The sequence below is a fragment of the Sarcophilus harrisii genome, chromosome 5, assembly GCF_902635505.1.
Source record: "Sarcophilus harrisii chromosome 5, mSarHar1.11, whole genome shotgun sequence".
NCBI lineage: Eukaryota > Metazoa > Chordata > Mammalia > Dasyuromorphia > Dasyuridae > Sarcophilus > Sarcophilus harrisii.
Genome location: NC_045430.1, coordinates 221,209,564 through 221,224,472, shown reverse-complemented (window position 1 = coordinate 221,224,472; position 14,909 = coordinate 221,209,564). Strand labels below are relative to the sequence as shown.

At 32.5% G+C, this 14,909-nt stretch overlaps 1 protein-coding gene across 19 annotated transcripts in view; it reads right to left on the bottom strand.

Moving 5' to 3' along the window:
* PARD3 (par-3 family cell polarity regulator) overlaps positions 1 to 14,909 on the bottom strand; it is a 670,322-nt gene that overhangs the window by 180,097 nt on the left and 475,316 nt on the right. For 13 of the 19 annotated variants that reach the window (XM_031939686.1, XM_031939690.1, XM_031939687.1 and 10 more), the window contains one exon: positions 3,875 to 3,985. The exons of the other annotated variants lie outside the window; for them this stretch is intronic. In XM_031939686.1, the coding sequence (XP_031795546.1) occupies positions 3,875 to 3,985 (111 nt within the window). The remainder of the gene's footprint in view (positions 1 to 3,874; positions 3,986 to 14,909) is intronic. 19 annotated transcript variants of the gene reach the window in all.

Here is a 14,909-nt window from a genome sequence, read left to right as displayed (position 1 = left end):
CTGAGTTTGTCCCTAGTAATAGAGAATTTTTGAAGACCAGATCTACTAATCATGATGAGGTATAAAACCAATAGGCTAACCAATAGATGATGGAAGTTTCTAGGGCCATTGTAACCCAAAACATAGGAGAAAGTAAAAGCAAATTAAAACTCTGCAAAAATGATCTTCAAAAACCATAGGAAACTACAATGATGAATCAAGAAATAGGAGACAGTTCACTAACAATCAGTATAAAACAAGAATAACTCATGGCCTGGAAAATGACAGTATATTTTTAGATTGCTATCAAGCAACTTAATTTTCCTTGGTCATTCACAAATAAAGATTACAACTTCCATTTTCAGATACAGCAATATTAATTCAAGTCAATATCATAACAGAGAGATAAGCACATTTAAACTGAGTTTTAAAATATTAGCGAAATTAAAAAATAATAAATACTAATAATATTACTTGGTTCAATAAGTGATAAAGTCCAATACATTAGTTGAATAATCTATCTTAAAAAATCTATGAGAGTTTAGAGAAAATATTCTTGTAAAAATATTATTTAAATACAAAGTCATAGTATAATAATTTTTAAATTATAGGCATAATTGATTTTTTAATGGACCACTCATTTGTTCTCTGACCCCTAAGGATTTTGATTCTGAGCTTTTTATACATAGATTCATTATGACCAATTGAGTTCCCAGAAGTATTGTATCATTAGAGGTGCCAAGCTAGAGATTTCAAACCAAAGAGAGATGAAATGAATCATGTTGCAGGCCAATGAATATTACAGCTAGAACTACAAGGTAGAAACCACAGTTGGGTAGAAATATTTTCCTCTATTCTCTAAAATTATTTCTAAAATAGCGAAATTATATTATATTAAAGCACAGTCTTTATGAAAAGACATAAGGTAAGAGATCAAAATAGTAAAAAATGGTTTAGTTTTTAAAAAGTTCTCTTTTAGCGCATAGCATAAGACTGGGGAGTGGACATCCTTCTTTTGACTACTTCTCTGTGATCAGATTGCATTCTCCCTAAATGATATATTTATAACTACAAATTTGCATATACCAAGATGCATGCTTATATATTCACTGTATAGGTCCTTCTTGTGCTATGAAAAAGATCATTCTCTTCAGGGTAGCAACTTCTAATCTGAGTCAATAAAATGCTTCTAACTGAAAATTATGAAGAGATTGGCATGTATATGGGCAGCCTATCAGTAAAAATGAAGGAAACACAAAATGGCTCTGGAATGGATAATTAGAAAGAACCAACAAAATGAATACAAACTCAAATAAAAAATTCAAGCCATGTATGTATGTATGTATATATGTGTGTATATATATTTCATGTTCTAAGATATTTAAGTATTGCTCATATATATAAATATATACATAGTGTGTGTATATATATATCTCATGTTGTAAGATATTTAAGTGTTCTGTAAACTGTAAAATGGGATGATCATCTCTTGCAACTTTAGTGCAATGTCAAACTTTATCAGTTTGTTTAACAAGATGAACTTCTATTCAATATTTCTGAAGACTGAGACAAAGAAATAATGAATGTAAATAATGTAAAATGTAAAAGAAAAAAATTAATAATATAGTCTCCCTCATTCTCCCTCAAATAACTCCCACGGGTTATTTCAATAGGCTGTTAATTATGTTTCTTGTCTCTCCCTTCTTGAAACACTCCTTCATACAACTACAATAGTGACATTCCTAAAATACATATGTCTATGTTACTACTAGGCTTAATCTGTTTCAGTTGGTTCCCTATTTCTTCTAGAACAAATGACAAACTCTTCTCTCATAGGCATTTAAAAGTCTTCACAATCTTGTTCCTATTTCTATTACAAATCATTTTAATGATTATATTTTCTTATCTTCCTAGACTGGTTTTTCTCTTCCATTATGATTATCTTAGACTTCAACTGTGTATATATGGATGTATGAATACATAATATGTGTGTACATTAATACATGTGTATGTTACATAGTTATCTTCATGTTGTGTTCCATTAGAAAGTGAGCTTTGAAATCTGGGTCTCATGGGATGTTTTCTTTTTTGGCATTTCTTTGTATCCCTGGTCTTAGCACAGTGTCTGGAATACAGTAAGAACTTAATACATGCTTATTAATTAACTGACTGTTGTCATATAAGATATTCCCTCTTTCCTGTAAAATGTTTTTGCTTTGTTTCTTGGCATCCCTCTTGTAATGATTTCCTATATGAAATCTTTTCTCATGCTCTTTTTACCATCTCACCCTAAGTTACTTGTTTTGTATTTACTTATCTGGGTATGTTAGATTGTGAGCTCCTTATAGATAAGGCCTAACTTTTACCTCATTTTTTGTATTCCCAACATTTAACAAATGCCTGGCATATAGTAGGTGTTTAATAAATGTTTATTGATTCACTCAGTTGAATGTAATATTCTTGAAGGTAGGGACTCTACTTTTTGGGGGGAGGAGGGGCAAGGGAATATCACTCAGCACCTAGCCTACTTTGACAAAGAATAGGTATTTAATAAATGCTTAATGAATTAAATGTTGATGTTATTCACCACTACTTGACTCTCACACTCCAGAGTAATGAATTTCCAAATGTTATTGTAAAAATGAGTCATGTAGATACTATACTGCTCTTTGGTTTACTCTTGTTTGCTTTGTTAGAAACCTAGCTCTGATTCAAGCTACCTGAATTTTTCTCTTTAAAATGGATCTATCATCCTGACATCTGGGGGAGGGGGTGGGGGGGTAAGAGGTAAAAAATTGGAACAAGAGCTTTGGCAATTGTTAATGCTGTAAAGTTACCCATATATATAACCTGTAAATAAAAGGCTATTAAATAAAAATAAATAAATAAAAAAATAAAATAAAATGGATCTATCCTCTTCTGAGAGGTATTACAAAGAAGAGTAAAAAATAAAAATAAAGCAGCCTGAAACTTCTGGAAGAAAGGTGGTATTTAATATTTATGCTATTTAATTTCTCCAGGCTTCTTTAAAAAGAAGGTTGAAATCATTTCCACCCACATGGAAAAATGCCCAGAATAGAGCTTCTTCTTTCCCCATTACAACCATGGGAAATTTTGGAATCACTACAATTTTTGAACCCGTCTATTTAAAGAAACTTTAAAAAAAAATTTCAATGTCTTTGGTATCATAACTTTAAAGCAATTTAAAACTATATTGTAATATTCCTGACTGCTAATATTAATAGGAAAAACATCAATCAAGTAGAAAATAGTAATAAAGCTAAAACATGAGATGTTGGTAATTAAAAAAAAAACTAGAGATAAAAAAGGCAGCAAAAGTAGGAATGGTGGAAACAAATGACATGTTATACTTTCTTTATAAATTAACATTTTTAAGTGTGAAACATTTAAAATTTAAAATGCAAAACATTTTAAAATATAGCATCTAGCAAAAATTCCTTAAAAAAACACAACTAACCTTAGTCCTATAAAAAGGTATGTAATAAACGATGCTTTTCACTTAAGTAAAGTTCAAAGTGTTTTTATGGCTTTTAAAATTATCTATAACCCACAACCTACTTCATTTTTAGATTTGCTCACACAACTACTACTTACTACCATCTTCACTGTAAAAGATCTTAAAGAGAAACCACCAAACTATTTTTGATTCCTCAGATGAATTAAGTATTCCTATCTCTCTGGATGTCCTGATTCTACAAGCATCAGTATTTAAATTATCAGGCAGTGAAGGAATATATGAAATCTGTTCAAAAGTAAATCCCTCAAGTGTGTGTTTGTGTGTATGTGTGCATGTGCGTGTGTGTGTGTGTGTTTAAAGAAGAAAACAACAAAGAAACCTCTCTCTAAAGAGGTTTAATCAAATGTTTTAATCTACCTCTCCTGTTCTTGCTTCATTCGTATTCTCTCCTCTTCTGAAGTAAGGGCTTCCTGTATTTTTATTTTACCCGATTTCTCAATCTTGTCATCTTTTCGATGTTTGCCAAACCTGTTAATAACAAAAAATCTAACTTGTCAATTCAACCAAAATGAGTTTTCTTTCTCCTTTCATAAAGATATATACACTTATTGTAATATGAGCTACCTCTTAAAGGGGAAGAGAGAGAGTCTCAAAACCTCCTGCAGTGTCATTCAGTACTGATTGATATGTCTCATTCAGATTCTCTTCTTTCATTTTTAATGAAGAATCTTCCAAAGAGAACCATTTTGGAGTATATATCATTCATAGTCTTTATCATGATTTAAAAAATCAGATCATATTTATTAAATATTCAATTTAATTTATATAAATTTTAAACAGTCCTTCTTATTTGAAGGGGGAAATGAAAGTTAAATTGGCATGGTGAGGGTCTTTTCCCCTCACTTAAGAGCTACAAAAAATAATCCATAATCATCTATTTAATAATCTCCTCATAAACAACCAGTCTTCTTTATTTCCACAGCCAAGTTTATTGGACACATTCATCACAGTTGAAAAACTGACAAACAAGGCCATGTTTGTAAGGTTGAAAGTACAAAAGATAATTTACATTGCTATAATACTTTGCACTTATTAAATTCAGAGTTTTAAGGCATCCTCATCAAATGCTCCCTGAAATCTGATGAAAAGAGATTGCCAATTATGGCATCTTTGACTTGGAAACTCTAAAGAAAAACACAGTTTACTAATGAAGGAAATGACAAGGCACATGACTCAAAATTCATCAGCCTGAACTTTTATACCTGGCTTCCTCCAATAAAAATTGCTTTTAAAAAAAGATGAGTTTGTGAATCCCAACAAAGTCTGAAAGCCCTTAAATAATCCCTTTCCTTAGCTCTTTTGCTTTTTCTTTTCCCAAGCAAAAACCATATTCAGAATGTCTGCAATATAGACAGACCCTCCAATAATATTGATATATAGTCACTGTCAACAGATAATGCTGCAAAAAAAAAAAAAAAAAAGCAAATTCTTATTTGAGAGCAGTTATTTAATAAAAAAAAAAAAAACTGTAAATATATGCAGCATGGTAAGTACTTTATTTAGGAGGCATGGACCTTAGGTTTTCTAGGACTAAGCTTACACTAATCATTATTCTTTGCCAAGGGAAAAAGAAGACTAGCAGGGTGTTAAGAATATTTTACAAAAGGGGGCAGAACCAAGGTGGCTAAAAATATGGAAAAAAAAAAAAAACCACTAACAAAAAGTAACCTTGAAAGTGGCATGTCATTCAATCCATATTAACATAAATCTGGTTTTAAATATAGTCTCCATACCAATGCTAAAGCATGCTGATTGTTTTTAATCATTGCATGAATTTATAATATTACTAAAGAATTGTGTTAATAAAAAGTGTTAATAAAAGGGAAATAAATTATAGCAGTAAAATAGAGGAAGGAGAATAGAACACTCTACTTTTACAAATACAGATACTTTCTCAGCTTAGGACTAAGCTTCATACTTTACACAGAATACTGAAGCCATCTTCTCTATTCCCCCTTCCACAATCTGACTTCATCCCTTACTATTTCCATCTTTACTTCTATTTTTGATGAAGTTGTAGAGTTGTTTCTCAATTGTATCTGACTCTTAGTGACCTCTTATGGGATTTTCTTGACAAAAGGAATGGTTTGCTATTTCCTTCTCTAGATCATTTTACAGATGAGAAACCTGAGGCAAAGAAAGTATAAAGTGATTTGGGTAATACAAGATAATACAGCTAGCAAGGGTAAAAGGCTGGTTTTATATCCATGAAAATGAGTCTTCCTGATTCTAAGTCCACTGTTTTAGCCAATGCATCAGCTAGTTGCTATGATTGAGGAAACTTCTTCATGTGTTTTTAAGCCACTCCCTTCATTTCATTTTATCTCCAGTAAATTAAATGCCTTATCTATCTCTGTGTCTTTGTTTCCTTTGGTTTCTCTATCTTATTCAATCTCTCCTTATCAATTATGTGGCTTAGAAATCTATCTAAGCCTCATCATCCTAAAAAAGCTTTCCTAGATCCTACTATCTCTATTGGTGATCATCCTTTATCACACTCCTCTTTCTCAATCAAACTAATCCAGAAGACCAACCATTTACTTTGCCCTCATTCTTTTCTTCAAGCCCTGGCAATATGAGTTTTGATCAAATCACTCACTCAAAATTATTCTCTTTTAATTTAATTTTAATTTATTTTTTCCTCTACTACGTGTAAAATTTTTTAACATTTGGTGTTTTTATTAATTCTGAGTTACAAATTCTCTCACTCCTCTCCCCTCCCCTCTCACTGAGAAAGCAAACAATTTGGTATAGGTTATACATATGTAGTCATGAAAAACACATTTTCATATTAGTCATATTATAAAAGAAAACATAGGTAAAAAAAATACCAAGAAAAATATATCTTTAAAGTATGCTTTCACTTCTTTCTCTGGAAGCAGTAAGCATTTTTCATCAGAAGTCCTTTGAAACTATCTTGGATCACTGTATTGTTGAGAATAACTAAGTCATTCACAGTTGATCATCATAAATAATGCCTTTTACTGTGTACAATGTTCTTCTCCTGGTTCTACTCATTTCACTTTGCATCACTTTAATGAAAATCTTTCATGGTTTTTGTGAGGCCATCCTGTTGTCCCATTTCTTATAACATAATAGTATTCTATCACAATCACATACAACTTCTTCAGCCATTCCCCTTTGATAGGTATCCTCTCAATTTTCAATTCTTTTACACTACCATAAGAGCTGCTATAAATATTTTTCTACATATACGTCCTTTTCCTTTTTTTGAAATTTTTTTAGGATTTGGATGTTGTGGTGGTGGTGGTAGTAGTAGTAGTAGTAGTAGTAGTAGTACCACCTAGATAAAACCTATAGTGGTTTTATAGCTCTTTATAGTTCCAAATTGCTCTGCAGAATGGCTCAATCAGTTGACGATTCTACCAACAGTATTAAGTGTTGGTTTTTTCACATCCCCTTCAACATGTCTCATTTTCCTTTGTCATATTAGCTATATAATATTGTCATATTAGTGAAGGCTGGTACCTCAGAGTTGTTTTAATTTGCATTTCTTTAATCAATAGTGATGTAGAGCTTGTTTTTCATATGACTATAGATAACTTTGATTACTTTCTTTGAAAACTGCCTGTTCATATCTTTTAACCATATTTCCTTTGGGGAATGGCTCTTATTTTTTTATTAATTTGATTTAGTTCTCTATATATTTAACAAATTAAGCTTTTATCAGAGAAACTTATCATATTTTTTAATTATAATTATTTACTGTATTTTCCTCCATTTTATTTCTCCTCTTTTTTTCTCTCTCTCCTGCTCTTGCTCTCCTTTCACCCCGTCCATCCCAAGCATTTTGTTTCCAATTATCACCTCTCCCAATTAATCTTCCCTTCTATCAACCCCTTATTCCTGTCTTCTCCAATTTTCCTATTGAGTAACAAAAATTCAAATACACCACTGAGTGTATAAGTTACTCCCTCTTTGAGCCATCTCCAACGACAGTAAGAATCATATGTCTCTACCTCATCTTCACTCCACTATAAAAATTGTTTCCCAACTCTTTTATGTGAGAAAATTTATCCCATCCTACCTCTTCCTTTCCAATTCAATCAATGTATTCCTCTTTAACAGACCTTTTTTATCTATTTTAGAAAATCATCCCATCATATTCAATATACAGTCATGCCCTCTATGTATACTTCTTCTAAATGCTCTAAGAATGAGAAAATTCTTAAGAGTTAAAAGCATCATCTTCCTATATAGGAATATAAGCAGTTTAACCTTATTGAATCCCTTCTGATTTTTCTTTCCTCATTCTTATGCTTCTCTTGAAACTTCTATTTGAAAGTCAAATTTTTTATTCACCTCTGTTCTTTTCATTAAGAATGCTTGAAAGTTCTCTATTTTTGTTGAATATACATTTTTCCTCCTTAAAGGATTATTCTGAGTTTTGCAGGGGAGGTCATTTTTGATTGTAATTCTAGCTCCTTTACCATTCCTTTAGAATTTAACCATCATATTTCTGAAGGTTTTTTTTTTTTTTGAATCTATAGATTTTTAGAATTTCTATCTTGATAGCAGTTCTACTTGATCATTCTTAAAAGTACCTAGGTACTCTTTTTTTTCATCACAACTTTCATGGAGGTTCAATAATCCTTAAGTCAACTCTCTTCAATCTATTTTCCAGGTCAACTTTTTTTTCAAAGTGTTATTTTATTAAAAAAAAAAAACATATATATAATTTTATTTTATTGATGTCTCATGGAGACATTAGCTTCTACTTATCCAATTTTAATGTTTAAAGAATTATTTTCTTCATTGAGCTTTTATACTTCACCTTTTTTTGGCCAATTCTGCTGTGTAAGGCATTCCTCCCCTCACTGGATTTTTGTATCTCATTTGCCATTTAGCCTATTCCATTTTTAAAGTTGTTATTTTCTTTAGAGTGTGTGTGTGTGTGTGTGTGTGTGTTTGTCTCCTTTATCAATCTGTCAACTCTTTTTTTCATGATTTTCTTGCATCACCATAACTTTTTTTTTCTTCAATTTTCCCTCTCTGTTTCTCATTTAATTTTAAAAATCCTTTTCAAGTCCTTTTAGAACATCTTTGTTGGACATAAGACCAATCATGCTTTTCTTTGAGGCTTTGGATATAACAGTTTTGACTTTACTGTCTTCCAAATTTTTATTTTGATCTTCCCCATCACCATAGTTGATGATAAGGATTTTTTGTTGTTTTATTTTTATAGCCTATTTCTTGACTTTTACTTTTATGTTAAATTTGGTTCTGCTCCCAGGATGAATGAGGCCCTTTCCCAAACTTCAGGACTTTTGTATGGCTGTTTTCTGAGAATCTGTAAGCTTTCTGTTCTTCAGAAATGGTGTGATCCAAAGAGAGATGTCTTTACCATTCTCCTTGGATGTGCTCTTATCTATGAGAAATAATGAGCATTGTTTTCTGCCTTAAAACTGACCACAGTTCCCATGCCTGATATGGCCACAAGCTCTGCTATGTTAATGCTTCACATTGCCCTGGGACTGAGAATCAGAACTGTTATCCAAATTTGAGTATAAACAATACAAGAGTTCTTTTGGCCCATTGTCCAACCCCCTTACCAGCTATAGACTGAGCTGAAAGCAAATACTGCAAAGCCTGCTGCTAATTTCCTGGAGGTCAGCCTGAGCTGGACTGTGTTGAACTCTGACTGATGCCAGAGACTTTTGCTGCCAATCTTTAAAAATATTTTGGACTAGAAATTTATGTTTCTGTCACCCACTGTTTTGTTGGTTCTGCCACTCATAATTTATTTTGAGGCATTATTTAAAGTTGTTTATAGGGGAGTAAGAGAGAGCTCAGGTGAGCTTTTCTCTCTAATATTGACTCAATCCTCAAAATTACTCTATCTAAAGGCAACATGATATCTTACTTGACAAATCTAATGATCTTTTCTCAATCTGCATCTACCTTGACCTTTCTGATAGCAATTGACAATTGACTACCATGTCTTGGATATTTTCTTGACTCTTAGTTTTGGAGAGACTGCTTTCTCTTGGTTGTCTTTTGGCCTGTTTGACTCCTCCTTTCTAATCTTATTTGTAGACTTATCATATACAGCATCATGCTAACTTTCTGTTTATACTGAAGCTATATCCTTATTCCTCTTTTCTGTTCCTTTTGGAATTCCTTTTGTTCAATTTAACAAACTTCATGGATTCAATTACTGTCTCTATGGAGATGCCTTCTGAACATAGATAAATATGAATGTGTGTGTGTATATGTGTGTGTGTGTGTGTGTGTGTATCTTCAGCCTTATTCTCTATTCTGAATTCCAGCCATATGTCACACCCTATTAAACAATTAAGCTTTATGTTATATGGGCATTTTAAACTCAACAAATCTAAAAGTGAACTCTGTTTTTGAACTGAAAAGTTTATGATGCTGGAAAGATATTTGGTTATATGGGACAGGATGAAGCTCAATAATAACCCTAATCCATAGATCCAGGAGTCCATTGCAAATTGGACCCAGGGGAGCAGATGGGTTTGCCAAGTAAGAGAATTTAGGAGAAGAAAGATGAATTTAGAACACAGGAAAATCCTCAGCTCCTAAATATTTTCAATTCAATAATCAATCATGTGTCAAATCTTGTCATTTCTACCTCTAGGACATCTTTTCCATTCATAATCTTTCTGTTCACATATAGCTATCCTCCTAATTCATCAATAATAATCAGCCCTAATTATCATTTGGTGGGGCAATTCAAATAACCTCCCCTTTTTCCTCCTTGCCTCTAGTTTCTTTCCATTCCAATCTGTTCTCCATGAGGCCATCAAAATGAGTTTCCTAAAGAGCCACAATACTAGACAATACTATAATCATAATAGTAACTACATCTCTACTAGATAAAGTCCAGTGGCTCTCTATTACCACTAGGATCAATCGATCAATTAGCAAGCATTTATTAGATCTTAAAATAGGCTAGGTACATGAGAGATATAAAAAAGTAAAAAATAAGGAGTTCATATTCTAATGGGGGAAGATTATTTATATAAATGGTTGATTGCTGTTCTTTGTTCTCAAAGAGCACCAAAATGTCATCACTATGCTAGAGTCTAGTTGCAGTGTGTCCAACTGTGGCTGATGAGACCAACAAGAGCTTGGAATACTCTGCCTCAAGTTGGACACAAGGAGCCCACATAAATATTTGAGGTAAACTCTCTAACTTTGAGTATACATATAGAACAGAGAGATGGTAACTTTAGATGAGAAGATATTAGAAGTTGTGGAAGTTGGATAATACCTCCTATACCAGGTAATACTTGACCTAAATTTTAAATCTCTTCTTTTTCACATAAAGCTGTTCACAGCCCGGGTTCTTCCTTCCTTTCCAATATATTTCTGCATTACTATCTTCCACTGTTTAATCATATTTTCTCCTTCTCAAATATACGATTGTCCTCTCTACATGTTTACATTGGCAGTCCATCATACCTGGAATTCATTTGAACCACTAGAAATCTCTTCTTTTCCTTCAGAATCAGGAAGCCTTTCCTGGTGCTCATACCTATTAGTCCCTTTCTCTTAGAGGTTAATTTATATTTTAATTGTTGGTATATTATATAAAAAGATAGCAATGATAACAGGGCATTTAGATGGTGCTGTGGAAAGAGCACCAAGCCATGAATCAGAATAACATGAGTTCACCTCTGTCCTCAGGCATTTACCAACCAGGCTAAGTCCTTTAACTCCTTTTGCTTCAGTTTGCTCCTCTAAAAAAGTGAGCTGGAGAAGGAAAGGCAACCTGCTTCATCTTTGCCAAAAAAAAAACAAAAAACACCCAAAAAACAACCAAACAAACAAACAAAAGCACTGCCCCCATGCGGTCACGAAGCGTTGAACATGACTGAAATGACTGAATACAGCAGTATTGATCCATGGGGAAGGAGCAGGATCTGAAGCCAGGAAGCCTCAGATTCAAATGCCATTTCTGAAATGTGCTATTTGAGATTTTTCGCAAATCATAATTTCCCAATACCAAACCTTCTCAAACTATGGGTCACAAAAATTTTGGCAATATTGAATGATATTAAATATGTTGCCAAGATTTAATTCTTTATGTAAAAATAAACAAGTACATCCATTAATTAGAATGCAAATGTACTTTCATCTTTAATAAATGGTAAACTGCATGTATACCAAAGAATTGTTTGAAAATATATTTCTTTGTGATGCATTATCAGGAGCTTAATTTTTATATCTATTTTACATACCTATATTCTTGTGATCATATAAAAATTTATAGAGTGAAAAAGGGTCATGATTGGAAAAAGTATAAAAAGTCTTACACTGGGCAGTTTTCTGACTATATGTTGGGAAGAAAGTGACCTGTATTATTGCTGAGAAAGTTCCTCATGTAGGCATTCCCTCCACTAATGAAATCAAAGATACAGTCCTTTTCTTTATGTTTTATATTTAACTAAACTGAGTGTCTCAAAAGTCTTAGAGCAGTTTTAAGCTTTATTACTATAAAAACAAAAGTGAATCACTGTTTGCCCTCAAGAAATTTATATTTTAATGGATCAGGCACAGTGTCCCAAAAAGTCTTAGTACAGCTTCAAGCAGGTGAAGTTTAGAACTTAAAATTGTACTAAGATTTTTTGGGGACATAATGTAGGCATATATATTGTCTCCTTCATTAAAGTGTAAGCTTTGTTGAGTTGAATACTATTTCACTTTTGTTTCTGTAGCACTGAAACAGTCCATTGTCTAGAATTTAGAAGACATTTAATACATATTTACTGATACGATTGAAGTACTTTTTGTTTATACTACAATCAGAACTACTCATTGTTAAAGTCTGAGTAAAAATACTACAGAATTACTCATTTAAGTCATGTGTAAATGTGTCATGTGTGTATATATAACACACATATATACATATATGCACACATGTGTATATGTGTGTGTATAAACACGTTTAGACACACATCTTTGCAATATAGCACAAGCAGATAAAAAGCTGACCACTGAGCCAGGAACATTTGAGTGCAATATACACCTTTGACACACAATAACCATATGATCCTGGGCAAGATCCACTGATATCTTTTTGTTTTAGACAACTTTCTAGGACGATGATTTGCAGAATAATTATTGACCTACGTTGGAAGAAGCCAGTTCTTCATTAAGATTTTCAGACTCTGGACATTCTTCCAGATATAACACAGATAAACACTCATCAAGTGAGTACATGGCCACATATCAAGTACGTGTCAGATAGGATTTGAACCCAGATTCTCCTGATTCAGGTCAGCCCTTTAATTTACCATACTATACTTAATCTCAACTTTCCACCTTATATTATTTTACTTATCATTGTATATGGATAATTAAATATAAACTGCTTGAGATCATGTTCTTTTTCTTTTCATGCCTTGTATCTAGCACATAGTAGGTATGATGTTTATTGAACTTATACAAATAGGGATTCAATCATTATATCATTTCTTAAGTCCAAGTGGGATAATAGTATTAGAATTAGAATGTGTGGATTTTATGATATAGGGAAGAACTGGGTAACAGTGTGCTTTCTAGGCACAGGATACAGTTCTGCAAATACATGGAGTAGGAGAGAGGATATTAGATTCAATGAGCAGCAAGTTGTCCAGCTTGATGCTAAAATTAATTTTAATAAAATGCAAGTAATTTCTATAGCCTCACTTTCAAAAGAGATATATCACAATAGAAAAATTCCTCCAAACAACTCATTGGCATTAATGATTCAATCTAATGGATTTTGCTACAGTAGCAACACTTTGCTCTTTTTTCTATTCCTTTGTCAAGGAACTTTTATCATCTCAAACTGAAATGCAAAAAATATTACTATCATAAAAATATCATGTATTTGCATCTGAAACTCTAACTTTGAAATTTTGTTACATAAAATGAGTTAGACTCCCACAATTTTACAAAGTTCAAAGCTCTATCAAATTTATTTACAGTGAGTCATTTGTATTGGCAACCATTTCAAAAGTGCCATTTCTCCCTTTTATAAATTTTCTTTGGATGACTGTATGTCATCATATTCTTTTCAGGAAATATTGGTCTTTCCCCAAGGATACATTGATAAAATTCTGTATAATTAAATACCCTGTTTGTGCCTAGGTAACCAAAAAGAAACTAAGTTCTCTTCTTATGAATAAATCTAGACATTTCAGGCCTTAAATTTGGATTTTCTAGCAACGAGTTACATATCGGAGGTCAAAGAACAGTCTTTGTTCTGTTGAACAAATAACAATATTATTTCAGTCATACTAATCTGGTGACAAAATACATTATGTTTAACGTTCAGTCTTTTCAATAGTGTCCAAGTCTTTGGGACCCCATTTAGAGTTTTCTTAGCAAAGATATTAGAGTGGTTTGCCATTTCCTTCTCCAGCTCATTTTACAGATGAGAAAACTGAGGCAAACAGAGTTTAGTGACTTGCCCAGGATCCCATAGTTAATGTCAGGCTGAATTTGAACTCAGGAAGATGAGACTTTTTCACTCCAAACTTAACACTCTCTGCACTATGGCACTATCAAGCAGCCCAAAATGCCATGTACTAATCTGTAAATAGAGTATTTTATTTTGTTTTTAATAAAAAGCAAGTCATAAATTTAGGAAATGAGGAATGATACAATAATGAAGTTCAGTTCCATCATCTCATCGTTTATAGTGATTTTAGACCAGAAATATTAATTGGCATTTTAAATTGCACTTAAGTCACCAGATAATTTCACAAGCCTATTAAGGTCTAACCTTGGTGATCCATTACCGAACTGGAATTACATATTCCATCCAATTTAAAGAAAAGAAATAAGTTTAAGCCAAAGATTAATTAATGCATAAGACAGGCAAAATGTCTGTATGTGAGCAGGCAGGCATTCTTTTTGTAACTTGCTTTAGATAAGTAAATCCTATGATTTCATCAAGGTATTCTTTAAGAGTATAGCATATGGCTTGATAATTGGAGCACAAACAGATAACTCAGCTATAATTTTTTATGACAGAGTGAAATAAGGGCTATAAATGAAAAATATTCCATCTTTCCTGGAGAGTGAGAAAGTGATGGAAGAAAGCAACTCAAGTTCTGTTCACTCTAATTGCTAAGATACTCCAGGCGCACTACTTAATTTATAACTGCTTAATTTTTTCCCCCTCTGCAACAAGGGTCAGAGAAAGTTTCAGCTGTAAGTGAACTTTCAAATTCAAATTCACATTTCTAAGCTCTATATAACCCACAAAGACAATTATTTAGTGTCAAGACACTTAAAAATTTGGAAAGGATCAATTATGTTTCTTTTATTATCTTCAAAAAGCCATAGCTGCTTTCAGGCAGATCACCTTTCTCGGGAACTGCACATTTGAAGGCATGTTTCTCCTACTGGCATG